General features: G+C 33.8%; 1 protein-coding gene across 14 annotated transcripts in view; it reads right to left on the bottom strand.

The window, feature by feature from the left end:
• Nucleotides 1-292: 292 nt before the first annotated feature.
• C3G (C3G guanyl-nucleotide exchange factor) overlaps nt 293-16,633 on the bottom strand; it is a 58,373-nt gene continuing 42,032 nt past the window's right edge. For 6 of the 14 annotated variants that reach the window (XM_076401483.1, XM_076401479.1, XM_076401489.1 and 3 more), the window contains 19 exons: nt 10,726-10,845; nt 10,325-10,664; nt 10,165-10,267; nt 9,817-9,937; nt 9,626-9,758; nt 8,010-8,138; nt 7,778-7,947; nt 7,557-7,722; nt 7,244-7,497; nt 7,018-7,182; nt 5,714-5,924; nt 5,394-5,661; nt 5,165-5,312; nt 4,024-4,192; nt 3,823-3,963; nt 3,552-3,770; nt 3,215-3,493; nt 3,027-3,158; nt 293-2,891 (listed from right to left, as the gene is read on the bottom strand). In XM_076401483.1, the coding sequence (XP_076257598.1) occupies nt 2,762-2,891; nt 3,027-3,158; nt 3,215-3,493; nt 3,552-3,770; nt 3,823-3,963; nt 4,024-4,192; nt 5,165-5,312; nt 5,394-5,661; nt 5,714-5,924; nt 7,018-7,182; nt 7,244-7,497; nt 7,557-7,722; nt 7,778-7,947; nt 8,010-8,138; nt 9,626-9,758; nt 9,817-9,937; nt 10,165-10,267; nt 10,325-10,664; nt 10,726-10,845 (3,398 nt within the window). In that variant the 3' untranslated portion in view covers nt 293-2,761. Of the gene's footprint in view, nt 2,892-3,026; nt 3,159-3,214; nt 3,494-3,551; nt 3,771-3,822; nt 3,964-4,023; nt 4,193-5,164; nt 5,313-5,393; nt 5,662-5,713; nt 5,925-6,880; nt 6,905-7,017; nt 7,183-7,243; nt 7,498-7,556; nt 7,723-7,777; nt 7,948-8,009; nt 8,139-9,625; nt 9,759-9,816; nt 9,938-10,164; nt 10,268-10,324; nt 10,665-10,725; nt 10,846-10,914; nt 11,058-14,833; nt 14,911-16,633 lie in introns of those variants that run through there. The other 8 variants (XM_076401482.1, XM_076401477.1, XM_076401486.1 and 5 more) reach the window with 4 other exon arrangements.

Below are 16,633 nucleotides of genomic sequence, written 5' to 3' on the forward strand. Positions count from 1 at the left end.
GGACATTTGTCAAAGTGTCACCTAGGCTAGATAGTAGACCCCGGGGCTTGAAGCCTTCCTTATTTTCATTCATTGTTTCTTTATTCTTATTTTTCCTCATATGGGCTGCACCTTTACTTGAGTGCTGAGCCTAAGCGATACAAAACAATAATATAAATTTGTGATATCTACACAAAATTTAAAAAAATCTAGTTTGTTGCCAGTATCGACTTCAAACTGATCAGTTGGTAGTAGTTAAAATAATATTGTGAATAAATAGGTTTCCTAAAAGGTAAATAAAATATTCAAATTGTTTTTACTATGTATTTTATCACACTATAACATAAAAATTAATAAAAGCATGTAATATACATAAAATAAAAACGGTCACAGAAACTATATATATAAAACAAATAGATTATAACAAATATCTTACAGCTACATTTGTATAACAAACAAAAATTAGTATAATACAATCATTCTAAAAAATAAATTATTAAATATATATAAATTACAACTTTAATTTAACCATTGCGGCAAAAAATTCACACATACCATACAGAAGAAAAAGAATATAATACAACGAAGAATACTTTTTAAAATCCAAATCACAAATTGAAATCAATCCAATATTTAAGGTAACCTATTCACTAGAGTTTTCGTTTCTTTCACGAGAGTTGTGTCTGTTCTTAGTCGCCACACTGATATGTGTATTGTTACGACACTGATGAAATAATTGTTCCGAAACAAAATGAAAACGATCATTAAACAATCTCTTGTTCCCTGCGTTGGTGTTTGTCAAAGAAAGTTAGGGTTACTTAATTTTTGTACTTAATAAACGTTTACTTCGTTGCTATGTGGGTTTTGTTTAGTGCTAATATCCTAGATAGTTTAGAACGACGAAATGCTCATTTTGAATTAACATTTATGGCACAATATACATCGAACAAAACGTAAGGGGTATATTTTGTGTTGAGATTGTTGCTATATCTTATACTTAATTAGGCCATCTATAATAGTTAACTTTAAAAATACTCTGGTATCGTGACTCTATTAGTTGACGAAAGACAAAGATCCGTTTTGTATATTTAGAAAAAATAGACACGAATTTTAAACAATTTTGACTGATACTATTCATCAATTTCGATCCGTTAAATTACGTCCGTTCGTACAGCCTTACGAAACTAAACGCGAGTAATGGAGTGACCTAAGAAAGTAGGATTTTAAAACAAATAGGTTGACAATGACAATCAATTGGACAATGTCAAAAACATTTTGTTGGCCACTCTCTATTTACGCTAATTTATTCTAGTAGTAAGCTAAGACATTTATTTGATTCTATTCTAGTTTTAGTTTTACTTCACCATCTCTCATACCTCTTAAAATGTATAAATAAACATCGGGCTTTGACGTCTCGAAAACTATCCGAGTTTGCCCACAAAGTGTGGGATGGTTTCGTGCCGCCTATAATACGCCACGACATTGAAAATCTCTTTCAAAACTGTTAAAAAGATAAGACCATTTTCGCGATTGGAACCGAATGTGCAACGGCCCACGACTGCGTGTAAAATTCATTTCTCAAAATTAAAATCATTTTCTTTTATTTTATACATGTACACGTAATAATATCAATAACATATTTCATTTTTTAAATTTTTGTTTAAAGATAATGACTAGAAGCGAATCCTTAAAAGCGATATATCGGCGTAAAGCTCCTTTTAAATTGTTTATAATTTTTATTTAATACTGCATCTTTATATAATTATATATATGTATATACTGCGAAGACGTACCATCGATTTTTGGCGTGGGACATATTGCGCGTGTAGTTGGCTATTTTTAATTGGATGTTTTGCGGGGAACAGGACAAAAATCGACAGTACGGTCCAGGTTTTACGCGCTAAAATTACATTAAAAGTTGAAAGACAATTCTTGTAATCGTTCTAATCTCAATAGAAAAACCAACGTAGTTTGAAATATTTCATGAGTTTATATGGATTATTGGTCTATTATTTAGAGTTTTGTTTTTTGAACGAGAGCTTCAGTTTATTATGAGTTTTGCAGTAATTTCTTACTCCTATCCGTTATAATATATCAGAAAAAATATACAGTAGACTATATAGTCCTATTATTATTAAACACCCAGTATGTCAGTCTTATTACAGAAATCCGAGAGAAAAAATATTTTTAATTTTTTTTTCATAATGCGGCGATTGCTCTTCAGTTCGTCATCTTGTTTCGTGAAGGTTTGTTCTGATGAGGGAGCATCGACTAGAATCGATTGCTGGAACTGGAAATAATCGCCCTCTCTGACCAACAGTTTAAAATACTTAAAGCTGCCACACATGCACGTTAAAATAGAAGGGTTTTCATAATCAAGCAATGTCGGATGAGAGAGTCTCGGGTCGACCCCAAGACAAACTCCCACCCCACCCACTTGCGACCTTCGAGTAGTTTCTGGAATCGGTTAAACACACGCCAAAAAAGAATCACAGATGACCATTCTTCAGACAGATATAATAAACAAGGCCATTTCCGGAGACTACCCGTATAGTTATCCAAATTAATCGCTACAGATACTTAACGATTACAGTGATGCGTGTTGTAATGTACCTTAATTCCTATTTTAATTAATTGCACAAGATCGTTTTCGTATTGCTATGTTGAGGAGAGAGAGAGAGACCCTAATGACGAAACCAACGCCTGCTTCCGGCGCTCTAATCTACCCTAGTCCATCTGGAGAGGGGGTGCTTGGGACATGGAGATACAGAACTGGTTTGCCTTAGAAGGTCTTCTTACCACCTCGGGGTTTAATTTTCTCAGACAATTTCCACATTGCGTCTTCTATTATAAAATCGTTGAAGTTCTCGAAAAATTGGATGATTTTTTCGTTTTTCTTGAATCCATATGTACTACAAATTAAATGTATTAGTTATCTGATTTGATAATGGTTTAAATATCAAGTGAAAAAAAAGTAAACTTAGTATAGTAACAATATATTAAGATAATCTTTATCGACATAGAGCTGATAATGTTTCTAAACTTACTCCTTTTTGAATTTTTTCATATTTTCCACTATATTAAATTGCTGCCAACGCTTGGAAAAATTTATACGACCATCTGGTAATAGATTGGTGTTTCCTATATGCACAAAAGTCAGATCTTGTAGGACTAGCCCTCTGTAAATCAAGGAATATCTTAGATAGGTATCGCAAATTGATATATCAGTACTTACATGTAAGGGATGCACGGGGGTTGTGTTTCAGCCAAGGCGTTTCGGTACGCCCTGAAGCTAGAACTGCTGTCGATCAACGCGCAATATTCCTTCAGGCCGTCTTGGATGTTCTTCTGCCATTCTAGGCGTCGAACAGGTGCGGAATCAAGCGCGCTCAACAACGCTAAATACGAGTTGAAGTTGTTCATTTTGCGCAGATGCTTCATGATCTTGATGAACTTCATGAAGTATTTCTCGCGAATCTCTTTGGTCTCAGCTGTGAGGATTCTCGTTCTTGCCCTTAAAAAATTTAATTGTACATCACAAGTCTCTAGAAAGTAGTAAAAAATAAGCTCACCAATAGGACATCTTATTAAAATGCTCAGTGAACCTGGTGAGGTTCGGACTTCTCTCCTCATTCTGTTCTTGTGCCCAAATCAATACTTCTGGTATTTCGATTTTCATAAATAGTTCTGAATCCAACAGTGTCATTTGTTCTGCTATATGCTCCGACTTGAAATCCAGTAGTGTAGAAGTTCTAGCGGTAAGAGACAATGTACTAATAATGTTTAAATGCCTGTAATATAAATTAAATAGTTACTAAACTAAACAATGTATTACTCTCTTACCCTACAATGACTTGTTTGTTAGCGTGTCTTTCCAAGAATTTTACTCTTAAAGCTTTAGCTAAACTTAGCTCACCGCATGATATCAAGTGCTGTACAAAATTGGTGAGTTTATGTATCAGAGCTTCATCCAAATCCAAGCTTCTATAATACAATTTTATTTTAATACTCAGTTAAAACGCTTCAAACATTTCTTGTACATACGTTAGATCACTAACAACTCGAACAATCAGCGCAAAAGCCTCCCTCGATCTAGGTTTCTTGTCCTGTTGATAGTAAAAGTGGTTGTATCGCCTTATTAGCTTGGTAATCAGATCGAAAGGAGTAATAAACGTTCTGTAGGTCGTAAGGAAAGCCTCTTGATAAGCAAAAACTATAACAGAAATGTTAGTGAAAATAAACTTTGATGGGGATATTCTCGACGCATCGTAATGGTTCACTAAAATAGTGACATCTATTTGAAATGTATTTAACGCTAACATCTCTATTGCTGGATAATAGCTTCTACTCTCGGTTAGAATCAATGAAGACAGAGGCTAAAGATACTTGACTATTAAATAAAAATTGATTCATTTTATCAATTATATAAAAACGAAAATAGATAACTATAACAGTGTCAGAAAAACAAAATGTACTAAATCCGTCACTGTACTACAACCACACAAAAAATATTATTTTGTCATTTCAAGCAAAACAAATGGTTGAATAAACACAGCCATAAAATGTAGCAACGCTCGCGAGTTATATGTTTGTCCTGACGTCATTGAATCGCAACCAAGCATTAAAAGCGAAGGTCAGACAACATTAGGTTTTAAATCAAATGTGAATTCGTAGCAGGTATCGGTCGATCAAACAAGTAAAGGGACAATTAGATTTCCAATATTTATACTAAAGTAATTCAATTAAAAAATATCGATAGACGTTTTTTAAGCGATGCTCTCTGGACTTCGACTATATTGATGATACAATTTTAATTGATAAGAAAATAATTTCGGTTTTAAAACCCATAAATAAAGACAATTAACTGAACCGTCATGTCAGGATTGAGATACATAATATACTTTGTATATTTTAAATTTCAAAATCGATATTATTTTCATATCAGCGCTATAAATATAACTCCTGTCAATACTAATAAAGGTCAGGGAATGAACACCTAGAAACATAAAGAGGAAAAGAAGTAGGATAAGATCGAGAATAATACTATGGCTACGATCTATCTACATACCGATATCCGTTTCTTCAGCGACTAATACAAAACCAAATTCATTACTCAAAAATCTCCGTACGTGGAAATGTAGTAAAAACCGCTCTATGATACTAAAACAAGCGAATTTAAACTTACCGCCATTTTTAGTCGCCGTGGTTGCTTGAATAATAAGAGCGTCTATTGTTCCGCCCCTTATTTCTGGGCCGTCTTCATCCGGTTTCTTCTTAACAAGATATTTGTCCACATTTAGTTCTTCCATCAAATCAATATCAACCGAATTTAACTAAAATAAAAATATATTGCCATCCATTTTGTCACTGTAAATAGAATTGGTACACTCTAGATGATAACTAATGATACTAACCTCGGAATTCTCAGATTTTTCCTCATTGCCAGAGCTTTCATTAGTGGTATGTTCCAAGAGATCAGGGAGGCTTTTCACCTGGTTGGGAGATGGGCTTAAACTAGCGTTTTTAGGCTCTTGTAAATGAGTAAGAGAGGTTGGTGTGGGTGGAGGCGACTTGGATGAAGATTTGCGCGATCTTTGTTTGGGTGGAAGGGGCGGTACGACGGAACTATTACTGGACGATGATGAGAGAGTCGCGATAGGGGAATGTAAAGGAGAAGGTCCTCTGAAATATACATACATGAGTTTCAACTCAATGAATATATGGATTTACATACCTGTCATTGATGGAATGTGGTGGCAAACACAAAGTTTGTGAATGCGAACTGCGGCTGGAGCTATGACTGGAGGTGTGACTGAAAGAACAAGATTGTGTAGTCGTTAGTCCTGAATTGGTCCAGTGTGCCTGTGCCATGTGTAGGGACTGTCGCATAAATTCCTGCTCGTTGGCGTGAGAACAGTTGCCAAACATCTCCATATATGCCATAACTGAAAAACAAGTAATACATAATACTAATGTAATTAAGCACGACTGAGTATCAATTTTGTACAAAAAGAAGATATTTAATAAGTAACTACAAAGCAATATGATACTTCCAAATTGTGTAACAATAAACAAACATAAAAAATCATAAAATGTATTTAGAATAAATATGTTTGTTACTATTACACAAAACGACAGTATTTACTCCCAGGTTTCATGTATTTTCGTATACTCAGTTACTTGCGAAGTACAGGAAAAGTACAAAGAAGATAAAACACAGTATCATGCAGTGTCACAGAAAGAGAAACATATGAACTAAAAATTCTCATGATGAAATCAAATAACAAACAATTGCCACCAAGGGGAATTCAATATAAATCAGAAAGAAAATGAAGCCGTGAATAACAAGATAATTTACACCATAATAACGGTTGCCATTTTAGTTACACATCATCATGATATGGAGGTAATATCGTTTTTCTTCATTCATAAGATGAAGAAGTGTACGATATTTTAAAATATTTGTTCTAAACTTAGTATTTATTGATGATATGATTTGATTTGATTCATTGATGAATACAACTAAAATGGGTCCAAGGATGTAAAAAAAAGAAAATTATACCACATTTATAATACAATAATAACCTGTTAATATTTGTTCGATATTCACGTCTGTTTTTATGTAATCACCCGGCAGGGGTAAATACCAGGTGAACGACACAGACGTGGAGTAAACAAATGTTATTGGTCGTTTTTCTTTTACCCGTTAAGAAAGAAAAAAATAAATAGAGCAAAAGTAAGATCACATATGTACCAATCAAAACAAAAAAATTTATTGAGATTTTTCATTTAAAAAATTCTATTTTCTTCTTTTGATTGGTACATTTATCGACACAAAAAGTGAAACAGATGTTTTGAAAAATATAAAACACTTAATGATGGACCCTCTACATTAACTTACCGCTATAAGCCACACTCTGAAACACTGAGATAAAATGTCTAGTTAAAAATTCGTTTCGATAAAAGAAATGTGCTACTCTTTTAAAATTATTTTTGGTATTTTTTACTTTTGGACGAATTGCGTTCGATTTTACTTACTATGCTTTTTTTTCGGTGGAAGAGGAGGAGGTATGCTGTTGTCTATATCATCGGGTAAATCGATGGTAGTATTCGGAGTACTTGATACGACACTAGTAAACTGACTATGACTTTGGGACTGATGCTTCTGGCAAGAAACTAATACCTCAGCTTGACTAACGTCTCCTAGAATATTAAGAATTTGCATAACTTTAATGAACCACCACGCTCATATACACGTAGTTACCCATCAAATTTTCCAAATCAGGAACATTGTCATACGGACTAGGCTGTCGAGGTTCAGTCTTTTTCTTAGTCTTCTGTGGAATGGCTGGTGGTATTTCCTCTATTCCATCACCAACTAACCGAGACAGGACAAAAGAGCTATCGGACATTACCACTGTACTAGATGAACTAGAACTTTTGTGAGAAAAACTTTTAAGTACTGTAGGACTGTCCAAAAAGGGTTCATTTTGACGATTTGTTGTGCAAAACTGTGTGCTGCAATAAGAAAACCATAATAAAAACTGGCCGTATATTTAGTCAAATAATACTCATACCTAACGGAACTTTGTTGTGAACTTCTCTTAGAATAGCTGGATGACCTTACTGAAACTATTCCAGAATCAGTGTTAGACAGACGATGATAATCATTCACAGTTGTTTGTAGGTCCAAGTGGTTGGAAATGCCAGAACTCAGTGATGATTCCTCCCAAGAATTTGACCCTAATTCATACAAAAAATTATTACACATACTTTCACCATTAAATATTATCTATACCAAATATATCTGATGTATGGTTCTCTAAGTAGGCATCTTGTTCATAATCCATAACCGCTTTCAATTCATCATCTTCTTTCGAAGAGTGATTTAACATAGAATCTATACTTCCTGTACCCTCAGAAAGCAGAGATATAGAATCTTCTGGAGATTTGGACGTGAGAAATACTCTAAAAAGTTTAATCAATTAAATTAAAGTTACCTTAAGTTAATGTGAGATTAAAAAACAAACCTTTCTAAACTACTGCCTATTGGTGAACTATCCACACTCTGACAATCATCCACGAGATGGTGCAATCTTTGGTTCTTTTTCTTAGGTGGAATTGGTGGTGGTGTAACACTATATATTCCTGTTCTTAAACTATATTAAAATCATAATTAGTAACTAAATTAAAACAATGGTGGTTTTTTGTTAATACTCTAATAATACACTTTTGATATTATTTACCAGAAAGTTCATTAACAAGTTAATTGAAAAGTCCCCGGATTTGTCCTTTGCTTCAAAATGGGCTTCAGTTTCGTCGATCACCTCTTCTTAGACGAAAATTTCTTCCCAGCGAGGATTCTTTTAAGATCTGAGAATAGGAAATAGTCGCTGGAGATCTAGAGAACACGGTGGATGAGGAAGCAATTCGAAGCCCAATTAATGGATTTTTGCCATCGTTTTCACTAACTTGTGACACTGCGCATTGTCTTGGTGAAGCTGCACTTTCTTTTTCTTCAAATGCGGCCTTTTTCGGTGATTTTGTCCTTCAAAGGGTCCAATAACGCTATGTATTAGTCGCTGTTGATGGTCCTTCCTTTTTCAAGCTGGTCAATGAAAATTATTTCATGCGCATCTCAAAATACAGATGCCAAAACCTTGCCAACCGACTGTTGCGTTTTCCCACGCTTTGGAGCGGGTTCATCGTGAGCAGTCTACTCGGATGACTGTCGGTTGGACTTCGGCGTGAAATGATGGAGCCATGTTTCATCCATTGTCACATATCGACGCAAAAATCCGGATTTATTACGCTTGATCATTCAAACACTGCTCTGAATCATCAACTCATCAACGCTCGAGCGGCACCTGCTTTGCACAGAGCTTTCTCATACCCAAATATTCGTGAACGATATGATGTACACGTTCGGTTGATATCTTTAGAGTGTCTGCTATTTCATTCAATTTCAATCTACGGTCATTCAAAATAATTTTGTGGATTTTTTAATGTTTTCGTCGGTAACAACCTCTTTTGGGCGTTCGCTGTGTTCACCGCCTTCGGTGCTTATTTCACTACGTCTAAACTTAGCATACCTAATCCTTGATGGCTGATTTTCCTGGGGTAGTGTCCGGAAACTCGGCATCAAGCCAAGTTTTTGCTTCAACTGTATTTTATCCCTTCAAAAAGTAATATTTTATCAACATGCGAAATTCCTTTTTATCGATTTTTTTCACAATAACAAAAGTTGCTTCGCTCAAAATGCTATAATTCACAAACTAATGATCCGACAGCTGTCAAATTTATACACGCATCTTTTGAGGGTTAGGGTTAACTAAAAAACATATGGATTTAATTCTAGTAGCGCCATCTATGGGTCAGGCCTGGGACTTTTCAATTGACCTGATAGATTCAAAATCAAATTCACGAAATATTTTCAATATAATTCAATAGTGTGTAACAATCTAAATATAGTTAAATATTTAAATATCATCGAAACTATTGTTAATCAATTATTGATTACAATTAAAAATTTTACAAATTACAAATTAAATTTATTGTCAAATCAATGCAATTTGTGTGTTTTATTTAAGGATTAACAATACTGGGCAATTTGAAAGATTGTTTAAGAGTAATTTGAAGTACAAACCTATCAGGTAATGGTGGTTTTGGAGGCGGTATTTGATCCAATAAGATACTTTCTGTACTGTGGCTGCTTCTAATTGGCATAGTGGACGATGTTTTTTCTAAAATTTCGCGTTCTCTTGGAGTTAAAGGTATATCTAAAACAAAGAGAAATTTACGATATCTCTAGTTGGTGTATAATTACAACAATAATACCTGGTAAAGAATTTCGTTGAGTTTGGACTTCCAGTCCGCAATTGCTGAAGGAAGAACGGGGCGTGGTGTTGTAGTTTGTGAGTTGTTTTGAAATTTTTTCTTGTGCTAACTGGATAAGGTTCTGAAAATTGCCGAAAAGTCTATTTATTTGTTTGCCGAGGAACTTCTAAAATTAGAGTTTTCAGGCATATTACCATTATATTATTCTCTGAATCATAAATTGTTTTTGTCATAAGAACACATTATTTATTCCTGTGGTTTCTCTTGTAAATTGATATGAATAGAGAACTATGTCTATGATTCAACAAATAAAAACTGGAATAGATATAATACTATCGAAATATTTACTTTAACTGCCTCTTCGACTTGTGTAACAATTTCATTTACGTTCTCTATCTTCAGTTCGGAGCTTTGAGCATCGAGGAGGGCATCGTCACATAACTTAATTAACCTGAAAATGTGATCAATCATAATGTTGCATGGGCATGACTAGTAAAGATACACTCACCTGGCAACTGATTGGTATACTCTATGAGTAGCCGACACGATCGTGCTGCTTTTGTCTGTATTCACTGATGACTGCACTGATAAGTTTATGGACCAGATGGTGTCCAAGATGATGGTGCCATTCCCAGGTAGCATCTCTAACTTATTTTTCGATACCACATCCCTTAAATGTTTTAGAGCTATCTGGGTTTGTTTCCACCATTCATCGAGTTCTTGTATTGGACCCTTCGTCTCGAAACGATCAGTTATGGCCGGCGATCCTTTGACTACTCCCTTGGGGCTATGAGCCCTAGAGGTGAGGGCCCCGGATGATCCTGGACTACGCATTTGCGATATTTTTCCTGATCATCGAAACATGATGATTATCATCTCTCTCCTGAGTTTACAGTAAAACAAACTTACCTAAGAAGTCATCCTTGAAGGATCGCGCTCGTCTTGCTAACTTAGCCGTCCCTTTAAAGGAGGCTTTGTGGCCACCGGGCAAAGGGGACGAGTTAAGGGTCTGGTTAGACCCCTCAGTCTCTGTAAAGAAAGAGCAAACATTAGAAGAAAATAACATACAGTCTTAGCGGTACGGCAATGCCCACTCACTTCGTCGAAAACCGATGCAATTTAAGGAAATCATGTGCGATTTTTGTTTTGCAAAGTTATTACGAATTTGGAATCGACTCGTTAGCATTCAAATCAGAGAACACCTGTATCGCGAAACAACGCTTAAGTAACGACAATCACAAATCTTGATAAGGACATGCAATAAAAGCAAAGGCAACAACAAACGACGATAAGGCAGACGTAATAAACAGAATAGTATTTGATATTTTTGTCGCTTATTATTTCCTTTAATAGGCGTATTAAAAAAAAATTAAAAGCACTTGAAATGTTTAAATAAATATTTCGTCTCATTAGCTGGTTTTGCAAATATTGTACGGATTTGACATTTTTTTAGTTTTATACACATAAATACATTTTGCAGGCTTGGTTGGAGCAGTGATCAAGGCAGCTGTTGCGATAGTCGCAGGTTCGAATCCTGCTGGGGCATGGACATACTTTGTTTGTGGTTGTAAATGCCTTTATAGGCAACAGTGGATAATCCAACAAGGAATGACCATCCCAGTCACGCCAGTAAACAGGCTGGGTAAGACCGGATATCTTCTGGGATGGTCTCTTAAGTTGGTCATTGGCCAGTCGGTAGGGTTAATGCCGAGGATCATGGTTCGGAGCACAGGTTAAACAGTACGTCTAGCCCAGATAAACTCTCGTTGGTAAAATGGAAACTTTAAAATATATTTAAAAAAAATTAATTAAAAATTAAAAAAGAAAATTTGTCAAGGTGGAACTGTGGAAAGCATTTTTATCAATAATCCTTAGCAAATGAAGTCGATTTAAATAGTCGTATATGGCCGACCAGCAATAATCATATTAATCACACTAGTAACCAGGCCAGGTAAGACCGGATGTCTTCTGGGATGGACTCTTAAGTTGGTCACTAGACAGTCGGTAGGTTTAATGCCGAGGACTATGGTTCGGAGTAGGTAGGTTGTCGAAAAAGTATCGATATATCGATATTTTTTTCGGTGACCGATGAACTAGGGGTAGTCCAGAGCCCACATTAAAGAGTAGCTCCAGTTCATATAAACCCTCGTTGGTAAAAAGGAGACTTTAAAATATTTAAAACAAATGAAAAGAAAGAAAAGAAATCTAAAGAAATTTAAATAAGAATCTAAAGAAGATAAAATATGCGTTTGGTTTGTTTAAATTTATATTATTCAAATAAACAATTGTAGGAAGTAGGGGTGTCAGCCGCCAAGAAAAATATCGATTAATCGGGGAAAAAATATTGATATTTTTTTTGCAATATACGTTTAATGGACCTTTACCAAAAATTAAATATATATATATATTAAAGTCTGCTGTTACTATGGGTTTATCTCGACTGGACCTAAAGTTTAACGTGGGCTCCGAACCACGGTCCTCAGCATTAAGCCTACCGACTGGCGAATGACAAACTTTAGAAATCATCCCAGAAGATATCTGGTCTTACCCAGCCTGGTTACTGGCGTAACTGGGATAATTGTCCTTGTCGGATTTTTGCACTATTGCCTAGAACATTCACAAATTTTAAACAATCACAAACATAAATTTACGTCCATGCCCCAGCAGGATTTGAACCCGCGGCTATTGCAACAGTCCGTTCCATCGCCTTTACCACTGCGCCACCAAGCCAGCAGACATTTAAAATTAAGTATCATAATACACTAAACTTTTAAAATTAAGTACCAATTTAATAGGTTTAACAAAAATAATTAAATGGTATTCTTTTATAATCTTTAAGAAATATATTTAGTTTTTTAAAAAACTATGGAAAAATATCGACTAACAAAAATATCCATATATATATATATATATATATATATATATATATATATATCAATATATAGTAGTAACGTTTATTTATTTTTACCAAAGAGCTAGTAATTTAATTTTTTTCTTTTCCTGATTTGCTTTTTTCTGATCCTATATAAGAACTATCAAGATTCCCTCGCACCACCTTGTGTACATATATATATATATATATATATATATATATATATATATATATATATATATATATATATATATATATATACGATTATTGATAAAAATGTTTTCCAGAGTTTCACGTTGAGAAAAAAATTGATTAATTTTGTTTGTATTCAAATAAGTTTAAGATTAGGTAAGTAAACATAATATTCTTTGTTAGTAAAAGTGATTACTCAAGATTTGTGATTATTATTTAATGTAAAACATACGAAATTTAATATTTACCATAAAGCATTCTAATTATATAGAAATGTAGAATAATTGTATAAAACATATACATGTGAATCCTCTGTCAGGTAATTAAAAGCCTTATTCCACTTATCCAAAAAAATTGAATCAACCTAAATCTACAACATTAGAAATTTGCTGTTTAGGATGATATTCAATTATACAGGTCTGTAACAAAAAGCTGAGTATTTCCAACTGATTTCTAGATATTTTGGTACCTACAAGAACTTGTAATTGATTCTTCGAAAATTAAAATATGAACCATGAATGACCATGGTTACTTGCCAACGCGGTTATTTTAAAATTTTGTGCATGTTGTGCACGGACAACATGCTGGGTTTGCTCAAATTCCCTTGCTTTTTGTTTCTATGGGATAGCAGAGACCGAGAAAATGTTAAAAATGGCGAAACCACTTAAAATTGGTGAAAAGAACGTCCTTCAAGAAGCATTGGTACTTCCAAATAAATTTTTAAGTAAAATAAAATAAAGTATAAGTAAAGTTTTTTATCACTGCTGGGCATAAAGTTAGGACTGATGAAGCAATTTGCACTTCCCTAAGGCGAAGGAAGGTGATTTCGAAGGGCCTGACATTAGATGGCTTGTAACTCACCCACAATGTATTACGACTATAACGGATCTTCAAGAAGGATCCACGACAGGGCAGAGAGTACCAGAGTATGAACATTAATATTCTGTGTGAATGTATGGCTAGCTCTCTAGCCTGTGACTGGAGACTATGGTAGTAGATCCACTTTTCATAGCCAGTCATAACATACCACAGAAAATGCTTTTTTTGCCTGCAAATAACAAAACAGTGATGTTGAAATGGTTGAATGGTTTGTGGTGATAATTTTCTCTCCTGTTGGACTTTTCCTGTCGCATGTAATCCTTTGGAATTAATTAATTAATTATCCAACTGCTAAGCTGCCTGAAAGTTCTTTGAGAGTTTGAGCTGGGTTAATTCAAAACCAGTACTGCTCATGTGCATTTGACAGATTTCATAGCTACACATTGTTGTTAGGAAGTAATTTTTAGGTTAAATTTTTATTTACGAAATTTTGTTCAGGAAATAGTATTTATTATTTAATAGAGAAAATTAGCGACAGACAATGCGAAAACAAGCGAATAAAGTATGAATTATTAGTAAAATGTTTTAAATTTGTAACACTAATTTTATAGATTGTTATGGAATAAGGTTATATTTTTATGTTAAATAATATGAAAACAGAACTTTACACAGAAATATTTTGAAAAACATTAGATAGATATTAGATATTAGATATTAAAATCTAAAGTTTTTGAAGTAGAGTATTTCTTCCCGCCAGTCTTCCATAAACGTTTGTGTCGACAATTAGGGCTGGCTACGACAAAGAAATATCGATATTAAAAGTATCAAAGCCACTATATCAATATTTCTCTCCGCGGCCGATATTCGTATGGTTTTATAATATTTTAATATAAACGAATCCTTGTGTCTAGACATCTCACTCATCACATCTTTCAATTTAACATAAACATATATAGCTCCGAATAACCAATACTGTATCAGTCGCGCAATATAACATATGTCATTATAACATAAAACATTAAAATGTCATTTAAATCCATCGAGTAATTTTAGAGAAAAACATACAAAAATGTCATTTTCAAGATAGCAACGTATTATAACACCTAAATAAATCAGCAAATTTTCCACACTTACAGTGTTTAGAGAATCACACTACAGATGGTCGATTTTAATCAAAAGAGGAGCTTACTAATCATTCTATTGCGTATTCGAATACAAACAGCACTGATTTTAACGAGCATGGTGTCCGTGGTAACATCATATATAGTCACCCATTGAAATATATTTAAATTAAAGATGACGAAATCATATTTATCAACACGTACTCGTTTAAATTGTAAATAATCTCCGGTGACGTAACGGAGAAAGAAATCGCCAGTCGTTTACCACATTAGGAAAAGAATGCCTATATCTTCGGCTTTCGCTATTAGTTTCCTGTGTCACTGTACTATAGCATACGAGAATTCATTTTTGTAGTGGAAAAAATCCAAATTCTTCAAATAATTTTAATGGTTATGCAATTATCAATGTTAGTATTCTGGTAGAAAATGTAAATAAGCTGGAATTTATGCCATTACAATAGGGGCGGTTTATAATTTTAAACTATTTAGTTTAATAAACATGTTTTAGTTACTAATATTTACTAATATCGACTAAAAAATATCATTACTTCTGATATCCACAGTTTAGTAGTTGTATTGCATCTGCGTTGACGCGATTTAGTTGCCTCTTTTTATATTTTACGGCGAAATCTTGGATAAGTTCCTGAATCCATTTGATTTCGAAGCCATCTTCGTTGGTTAACGTAGCGATAACTAATGTTAATTAACCGAAGAATTATTTTATTTAGAATTTTGTTGTATGTCAAAGCCAAACTGTGTGACGTTTTGGCGTCACAAATTTCGATGACGCATATATAAATAAACTTTGAATAACTTTATACTTGATAAACTTTTACTGAACTGCTGATCACCATGGTTAGATTGCAAAAAGCCAATATCATTTTTTTTGTACATCAAATAGTTCGATGGGCTATATTTCACCAGCCTGGTAGATGATGCATGAACAAGTAAAGTAAAAGAAACTAAGCAGAGATCTAGTTTAAGAATTTATAGGAGAACTGAATATGTTAAAGCATATCTAAATAATATTGCACGTGCACGTGGTTATAAATTTGTAAGTCTATTATTAAAATAAATTTTTAAATTACAATTTGTGTATATTATTTACCGAAATATTACAAGGCAATTTGATAGAACGCCGGATACATTCATTCCTTTCACAGAGTTGCTAAAAGTGTAAGAAAAAAAATCATATATCCATTATCAAATGTATATGATTCAAAAACCTTATTAAACATGTAACATGAGTATTTTGGTAGCCCTGTTAAATACATTTGCAATCGAAACAATTTGGATTTGTCTTAGTAAATGTAGGGCACTTGATTTCCATAACACTATTCCCCCAGTTCCCAACTGGCGATTGTGCTATTATTGAGTACTGTTTAGAGTTATTATCCGCACTTATTAACATTTCTTCCTAAGTTTTCATTCTATCGTTGACATTTTCTTTCCATTGGTAGCCCAAAACCAATTTTTAACCAAATATATAAGTAAAACAAAAGAAGGACGCTAAAAAGTGTAAACGTTGGAATCCAGAAATGATGGTTAGCAAACGATAACCGACTTCAATATTTCGTATTGCTTCTGATGGTGTTTGACTTAACATCCGCTTTTATGTTATTTTTAAAATAAAACATTTTAATTAATCTCTCTATTATTATTATTAATCAATATTTTTGTGATTCTTTATTATAGTCATCTAGCCTATAATTGAGAGTAAAAAGTTTATAATTGATGAAACACTAGCTATTTTTATGACTTTGGAACTACGGTGACGATACTGGATGAGTATTGGCCACTTAAAATCAGATTT

The sequence above is a fragment of the Rhynchophorus ferrugineus genome, unplaced genomic scaffold, assembly GCF_030347505.1.
Source record: "Rhynchophorus ferrugineus isolate W39M unplaced genomic scaffold, kcgeb_rfMv2 rfM4, whole genome shotgun sequence".
NCBI lineage: Eukaryota > Metazoa > Arthropoda > Insecta > Coleoptera > Curculionidae > Rhynchophorus > Rhynchophorus ferrugineus.